Here is an 8,522-nt window from a genome sequence, read left to right as displayed (position 1 = left end):
AATATATTTAGACTTTTTCTAAGTATAAGTCAAGTATACTTAAATGTCATTTTAAGTATATTTCTGAGAAGTGCATAAAGCCCATTTCTGAGAAGTACATAAAAAGTAGACTAAAAGTATACTTTCCTATTTTTTGTTTAAAAGAAGTATACTAATAGCACACTTGAATAAACTTCTTTTTCGTAAGGGTCCCGCTGGTACAGCACCCATCCTCTTTCTCTCTAAACTTTCCATTAGGTTAACAGTAGGCATAACATATGAATAAACGCTGTAAAAACGACAAGATACCTGAGATTACCATATTGATCAAACCCATTACAGCAGGGGTAAACTCTGCAGGGCTCCGGCCCTCCAGTAATTGAGTTTGACACCCCTGTTTTAGAGGATCTCTAGGCAAAAATATTCACAAAAGAAAAAGGGGTATTTCTCTGAGGAATTTATTGTAAAAAAATGGAGCCCTTGGAGTTGAAGTTCCTTCAGTGCACAATAAAGACATTTTGCAATACGCATTCTTACAAGTTATGAGCCTGTAAACTTTAAACTTGTTGTTCTCAGTCTCCCAAGCGCAAGCTCACAAATAAGTGATGGTTTGTGAAAGTCAACATTTATGGTTTTGCTTTGCATAATTTTAATAAAGTAATAAAGACATGGAGAAACCTTACAGTATTTTTATAGGCACATTAAAAAGAATCTTAAAATTCCCCTGAAATGCTTAGAAACACGCAGCGTTACTCTATGTGTTGACGTCATTTTAACTGAAACAGGAAGACAGGGCGTGACATATCAAGCAGCCCCGCCCCTTTTTAAAATAGCCAATAGTGTTCGTTTATATCACAGCTTGGGCTAGAGCCGTACAGAGCCGTTGAACTCCATAAAGCCGCATTTGACAGGGTATGCCAGCCACACTACACTGTGAACAAGTGACCGATTTCAACCGCTTCAGCGTCTATTTATAGTGTAGGGGGCGGGGCTTTGGCTTCTAGAGAGCATCGTTGAGCCGTTTTGGCGGAAGTGACGAACTGCAATCTTTGAATGCTTATATCTTCTAAATGCAAAGTTTGTCACTGTTTTGGAGCACACTGCCTTATAGATAACCTTAAGACTAACATATTGATACTAACTGATTGCATGGGGACTTTAACAATGATTGATTGATTAAAAGGCGAGGTTACTTGAGGCACCCTAAAATGGCTCCCTAGAGTTTCTCCAAAGGGTTCTGCTAATAGATCAGTGACAACCTTCGTCAAAAAGAAGTGCGCTTTAGGTGTGCTTTTTTTGAAGAATACTTTTGGAAATAATATAATGAATGTAATGTTTTCAGACACTTAGTTGAATGTAAATTGCAATTAAATTAAAATATATTACAGTCCAACAGTTATTATCTGAAATTGAGTGCTTTTGACCCAGAAGTATATTTTTTTTCTTTTTCATAAAGGAAATAAATGTCAATGATAAAAAAGGAAAAAAAAAAAAAAACACACACACACACACACACACACACACACACACACATAAAGTATTACAATTATTAAGTTTAGAAATATATTTCTCTAATATATGACTTTAAACCAGCAAGTAAACTTCTTGGATATATGTGAGTGTACAAATATTAATCATAATTTTCAAAAAAAATGTTGTAAAATATTTTTTAAAGGTATAGTTTTTTTTTTTCAAATATCTGAAATGATGTATTCACACGTCACACCACACCAACTGACATATTACAGCCTTTACTATCATTTCCTTGTTATAAAAATGTCAAACAGCATTACTGACCTTTGACACACGGTCATGAAAAAAAGAAAAAAAAAAAAAAAACACACACACACACACACACACACACACACATAAAGTATTACAATTATTAAGTTTAGAAATATATTTCTCTAATATATGACTTTAAACCAGCAAGTAAACTTCTTGGATATATGTGAGTGTACAAATATTAATCATAATTTTCAAAAAAAATGTTGTAAAATATTTTTTAAAGGTATAGTTTTTTTTTTTCAAATATCTGAAATGATGTATTCACACGTCACACCACACCAACTGACATATTACAGCCTTTACTATCATTTCCTTGTTATAAAAATGTCAAACAGCATTACTGACCTTTGACACACGGTCATGAGGGGTCCTTTCTGTGATATAATTTCCCGTTTTGTTGTTTTCTGCATGTTGCTTGCACCACATGGTTCATGTGATCTGTTCTAAGCTAATACCCAGAGTGTATTGATGTTTTTCTGGTATCATTTTGTATGACTTTACTTAAAGAGTGCTGGTTTATCTGCTCCCACAGGACTTTTGGCTTCTTAGTTCCTGTATTACTGCACTGCAATCTATTATATTTTGAACGCATCCATGTTGAGTTGAACACTTTTCTCCTAAGGTGGGCAGCATGCTGAAAACACCCAAGCTGCCTATCTGGGTGTGCAACATCAATGGCACCTACCTGGTTTGGCGCTGTGTCACGCTTTATTCAGCCCAAACCGTTCATTGCTCTCTGACTGGAAAATGGAGCATCTTTTCCAGCTTTACTTCTACAATGGCCATCCCACTCAGCTCAACACAATGCTCACCATAGGTACAGTCATTAGCTGCTGCCCATGCATCTTGCTCATTGATGCCACCTGCCTGTGTGAACCAAACATTTAAAATGTATTTATTGTATTGCTCTTTTGTATTTCAGATACACACTCCCATCACTGGGAGGCTGAAAATAATGACATTCAAGGAGACCCAGAAAAAAACGTTTCCATCTGTAGAGATGACCATTAGGACCAAGTGGGAGGGAGCTGTTATTGACTGGAATGGGACAGTACCTTTTTTCTAAAGAGGTTTGAAGCAGGGTCACCTGATTTGTAGCATACATCTCCTGGCCTGCAAAAAAGAGTATTTTATAGACTTTTATAGGTTTTGATGTGGGCTTAATTTTTGACTTTCATTTTGGCTTGTGAATCTTAATAACATGATTACCCTTCGCAACCTGCCCATTTGAACATCTCAGCATCTGAGCATTTAACATAAGTGAAAACCTTAAATATGTAAAACATGTCTTTTGTAAAACAACGTCTTTTGATTGTTAGAAATATATTCAAATCTGGTACACATGTCCCATATGTTTAACTATTTTCGGGCCTATATGATTTAGCCCCCATACTGTTTTTGTCCGTCTATTTGGATCCGATATGGGTTCAGATTGCTAGTATCAAGTCTCAAGTCATGATGGAAAAGGCTGATATCTCAAGTTACAGGGTTTAATCAATTTAAGTCAAGACCTTTATTCAAAGCCTTGCGGTCTTTGATTCCTCTGTGGTATAAATCATGTATGTAGTATTTTATTTATTGCTGTATAACAGTATTGTTAAAGAAAGGCAGTACTTTACAATAAGGTCCAGTAAGTTAAAGTTTATTAGTTTAGATTCATGTTAGTTAACAAATGTGCTATTATTCATTCTTAATTTGTTAGTTCATAATTAACTGACGTAATAACTAACTACCGTGAAGTGTTATAAATATTAGTATATGTAAAAATTAAAATAAACTTAGTTTAATAAATTGTTCATGGTTATTTAACTACATGGTTACTAACTAAAGTTAACATAGAACTGTGATGTAAAGTGTTACCTAAGTAAATAATAACTATAATAAAAAAATAACTTATTTTTTATTGTTTATAGATTGAACTCATGACTGTGACATTTGGTTTGCTTGTGAGAATAGGCAAACAAATAATGGTAAAGTTATATTTTTATAGTTCATAATTAAAAATCATCTTGTAAATTCAGTGAGCTATGGACTACAGGGTTATTGAAGGAAGACTGGTTAAGTACTGAAGATCTGCAGTATTAAGAGCTTTACATGTAGCAATATTTTAACTGTTCAGGAATCTAACAGGTGTTCAGTGTAGAAATGATGGATTACTGCTGATGATCAGATTTTCTGAATCTGGTAAAAACAACAGAGGACCTAAGACAGAGCCTTAAATTTAGGCGAAAATACCAAAAAACGCCCTGAGCTTAAGTGGTTAACAAATGTGCTATTATTCATTCTTAATTTGTTAGTTCATAATTAACTGACGTAATAACTAACTACCGTGAAGTGTTATAAATATTAGTATATGTAAAAATTAAAATAAACTTAGTTTAATAAATTGTTCATGGTTATTTAACTACATGGTTACTAACTAAAGTTAACATAGAACTGTGATGTAAAGTGTTACCTAAGTAAATAATAACTATAATAAAAAAATAACTTATTTTTTATTGTTTATAGATTGAACTCATGACTGTGACATTTGGTTTGCTTGTGAGAATAGGCAAACAAATAATGGTAAAGTTATATTTTTATAGTTCATAATTAAAAATCATCTTGTAAATTCAGTGAGCTATGGACTACAGGGTTATTGAAGGAAGACTGGTTAAGTACTGAAGATCTGCAGTATTAAGAGCTTTACATGTAGCAATATTTTAACTGTTCAGGAATCTAACAGGTGTTCAGTGTAGAAATGATGGATTACTGCTGATGATCAGATTTTCTGAATCTGGTAAAAACAACAGAGGACCTAAGACAGAGCCTTGTGGCACTTCACTTCCATTTGACCTGTAATATAAGAAACAAATTGTCAAAATGTGCTGTAAAGGTTCTTCTTTGATGTAGTTTATTATCAAGGGCTAAATTGACATAATAGGATATACACTTTTATGACGCATAATAGAAAAGAAATAGAAAATATATTTTATATACTGAGATACAGGTGTATAAATACAATATTACTAATAAGAACTTATAAACTTAATGTGTCTTTCTAAAGAAGGTCGACTTTATCAGTTAACAATAGCATCTAACATTCTGAGCATATGTGTATTCCCTTTACAAATTTTCTCTTTTGGATGTGTAATAAAATGATACATAAATGGCTCGTTTTCAATACCCGTTGATATGTAATTTGAGAATAGATAGTCAAAACAGATCTGGACTTTTATGTTATGCAACAGTATTTCAGTATTACAATATTTAAGATGTATAACCTTGATCTATAAGAGCCAGAACAAAGTATTTATCATAATAAATTGTTTTTTAAGTGCCAATGTCATGCTCAGTGTCTCTATCATGGCAGTCAAATCACAAGCTCTTGTACATTAATCTCTGCACTAATGGATTAGTAACAAAAGCTCTAACAGAAATCTCACAGCATTTTAATTATAACTGGTATGGATTTGGGGGTACTCTGTGGTTGATTTAAAACACTGAAGCTATGAACATGAAACTTTACAACATGTTAGTAGACGATATAAAGAAACAACCCAACAATATAGTAGAACATATAATACATTTGTTTTCCACACAAATAGAGGGGTAATAAAACATTTTAACAGGCCATTCACATCAGACTCCTAATATAGTCAGTTCAAACTAAATTCTCATGCTTTGAGTCTGTTTTATGAATGTCCGCCTAGAATTTCCTCCAGGTTGATGTCTTTCATCCAGTCATCATTGCCTGAACCTGATTTAAGCAGGGAGTCGATGAAATCCGAGTCTGCATTTATCCCTGGTACCGTGTTATCATCCTCCGGTAAGAAGTCAAAGGTCAATCGACCTGCCCGGTTGTTCTGATAAGTTGCTGGGCTTTGGCTCAGCTCTCCAAATGTGGTCGGGCAACCTTGCTGTTCTGGGGACGACTGAGTCAGGCAAGTCACCCCAGGTAGAGGGGGTATCCTAGGCTGACTGGCTCTAGGAGCAGGGCTTCTGATTGCAGGGTTTATGGATAACAGGTTAGAATGAGGCGCCACCTGGTTAGGTGGGCAAATAGACCTCGGAGGAAAATGAATGTCACTTTGGGGCATCACTGTATTGGAGAGCCTTTTGACATCTAGTCCTGACAGAGCTCCACTCTGTTGTCCGCTGTTTGTCCAGTTCAAAGCAGTGTCCATCCTGCTGGTATTGGTGCTCATGTCACCCAATCTTTGCCCCAGCAGGGAATCCTGACGGATGCTCGTCCTTACATGCTGAGTGCTTGATTGAAAAGTGGCACTCTGGTTGTTTGTCCCATGGAACTGATGCTTGTTTTGCTGAAGCCCCATTCGGATCAGGCTGCTGGGTTGCTGTCGGAGCTGGTTTGTGCAAGCTTGAGAGCCTGTGGGTCCTGAATTAGGGTCTTGTCCAAGTGGAAACCTTCTCTCTCCTGAGGTAGGCACCATCTTGGTACTTTGTCCATTGGGTAGGTGGCATGACAAGGGTTGGATTCCACTTTGGTCTGACCCATTGCCTGTTGCATATGCATAAAATTTATCTGTGACGTAAAATATTGATTTACTAAGCAATAACATACTGAAAATTACTAATATCTGAGTCAAGGTTTGGTGTGGTTGCTTAATCAATTAAGTTCAATTAATCGTATTCGTACCACATCATCAGTGTGAGTATAATTCATTTCATTTACTTCATTATGTAGTTCAATCATGACAACTCTCTGAATAGTTTTAGCATGTTAATGGATATGACAATGGTAATGTATTTGGTCTTAGCAGACTAGATCTCCTATGCATGCTGCTGTTGCTAAGCAAGTATGGACTTGCTCTAGACAGGTGGAGCTGGGGGAGGTGGAGGGTTTTAGAGGAATTCTGATAGCGTGCTGCAGGAAGAGCTTATGGTGAACACTGCAACAGTCTATTTAAATGTTGAGCAAGCAATCTCATTGGCTGCAGAATCAGCAGAGGCCAATCAGCATGTGTAGTAAATGATGTGATTGCTAACAGATTACATGTGAAGGTCCTATCAGTCTGTGCCATCTAGAGTTTCATGATTGAACTAGATATTTCATTCCCATATTATATGACACTGAAAATACAATCCACACCTGAGTATAAGCTTGGCTGTTGAGCGGCAACTCCATTGCGTGGGTGTTTGTAGTCTGGTGGAGGTCGTGTTAGATGACGACTGAACTGATCCTGTGTGCTCAGTTTCTCCTGAAACATTTACAGCAAAAGCACATCATTTAGTAGTTTAGGAATAAAAGTTCCATAGATTATAACTGACCAAATAGTCAGTGGTCACTCAAAGGATTAGACTGCAAATTCAAGCATGTGTGTGTGTGTGTGAGACATTAAAGATATTTATAATGCTATTAAAGATTTATATTTCAAATAACTGCTGTTCTTTTAAACTTTCAAAGAATCCTGAAAAAACTGTATCATGATTTCCACAAAAATATTGAGCAGCAAAAACTGTTTTCAACACTGATAATAATAACAACAAAAAATAAATGTTACTTGATTTCCAAATCAACAAATTAGAATGATTTCTGCAGGATCATGTAATGGCTTCTGAAAATGTAGCTTTACCATCACAGGAATAATTTATATATCAAAATAGAAGACATTCATTTTAAATTGTAATAATATTTCACAATATTCCTGTTTTTAATATAGCCTATTTTTGATTAAACAATGCGGCCTCTAAGAGACTTCTTTCAAGAATATTAAACAATTTTACCGACCCTAAACTTTTGAATGTTAGTGTACAGGTAGATTTTAAGGGTAAAATTATTTTCTCAATACTGGGCAGTTTTCATAAATCTAGTTTGAGTGACAAATGGAGCTCAAACGTAGTTCAGGCAGACCACGGCGTGACAGCCAGCATTGTATAAGATTTTTATTAATCAGAATATGAATTAATCAAGTATAATCAATGTGAATATAGCCATGTTTGTAATATACTATTATGATCATGTGTTTCTTGTATGTAGGGAGGCCTGTAGGAGAGTGTAATGTGTGTAGTCAAGTTATTCTACTATTATGATCATATGTTTCCTATGTGTATGGAGGACTGCAGGGGAGTACAATGTGTACATTGTATGGGGTAGAAGGACTGTATATGAAATGTGTTAAACACATCTTGAGGAAAAACTATATAACAAGTGTGCAGACAGATTCGACGGATTCTCTGCAGAGTTTCTCGGATTCATTGTCTCTGACAATAAAGTCTATCTTCTGGCATCAAAACCTCAAGACTTCTAGAGGGATTTCTCACAGAAACGGCAGAAGTCACCACAGCATCAGCTGATGCTCAGCTGATTGTAACTCCTCCCACAACAATTAAATAAGATATTTAAGTTCGTCCATACTCACACTTGCCTTAGTCTGTCACACAGACATGCACTTAGTCAGCTTCAGTTTGGTCACACAGAAAGGTGCTAAAACAGCTTGAGTTCCACCACGCATCAAATCAGCTTTCAGTTTCGTTAAACAGAAAATGCGCTAAATCAGCCTTTGGTTCTGTCACACAGACAAACATTAAGTCAGCTTTCAGTCACAGATAGTCTGTCACACAGACACTTCGCTTCGATCGTTATTGCCAATAACATATTGCCATATATATATACATATATATATAGATAGATAAGATAGATCATTAAAGCTGTTGATGTTTGCAGCGCAATATTTGATGGGAGGGGTAAAAATTATGGTTATTTTCGTCAATTAATGGCTCGTTAGCTCTAGCATTCTGCCCGCTTCAAATCA

At 35.6% G+C, this 8,522-nt stretch overlaps 1 protein-coding gene across 1 annotated transcript in view; it reads right to left on the bottom strand.

Annotated features, from left to right (window-relative positions):
- Positions 1-5,423: 5,423 nt before the first annotated feature.
- The window catches only part of LOC107704300 (mastermind-like protein 2), a 23,806-nt gene continuing 20,707 nt past the window's right edge, over positions 5,424-8,522 (bottom strand). The window contains exons 3-4 of the mRNA XM_016507183.1: positions 6,860-6,968; positions 5,424-6,268 (exon numbers count right to left, since the gene is read on the bottom strand). Coding sequence (XP_016362669.1) covers positions 5,442-6,268; positions 6,860-6,968 — 936 coding nt within the window. The 3' untranslated portion in view covers positions 5,424-5,441. The remainder of the gene's footprint in view (positions 6,269-6,859; positions 6,969-8,522) is intronic.

This window comes from Sinocyclocheilus anshuiensis, unplaced genomic scaffold (assembly GCF_001515605.1).
Source record: "Sinocyclocheilus anshuiensis isolate Anshui unplaced genomic scaffold, SAMN03320099.WGS_v1.1 scaffold1493, whole genome shotgun sequence".
NCBI lineage: Eukaryota > Metazoa > Chordata > Actinopteri > Cypriniformes > Cyprinidae > Sinocyclocheilus > Sinocyclocheilus anshuiensis.
The sequence above is the reverse complement of the archived record's forward strand: the minus strand, read 5'-3'. Positions and strand labels throughout refer to the sequence as shown.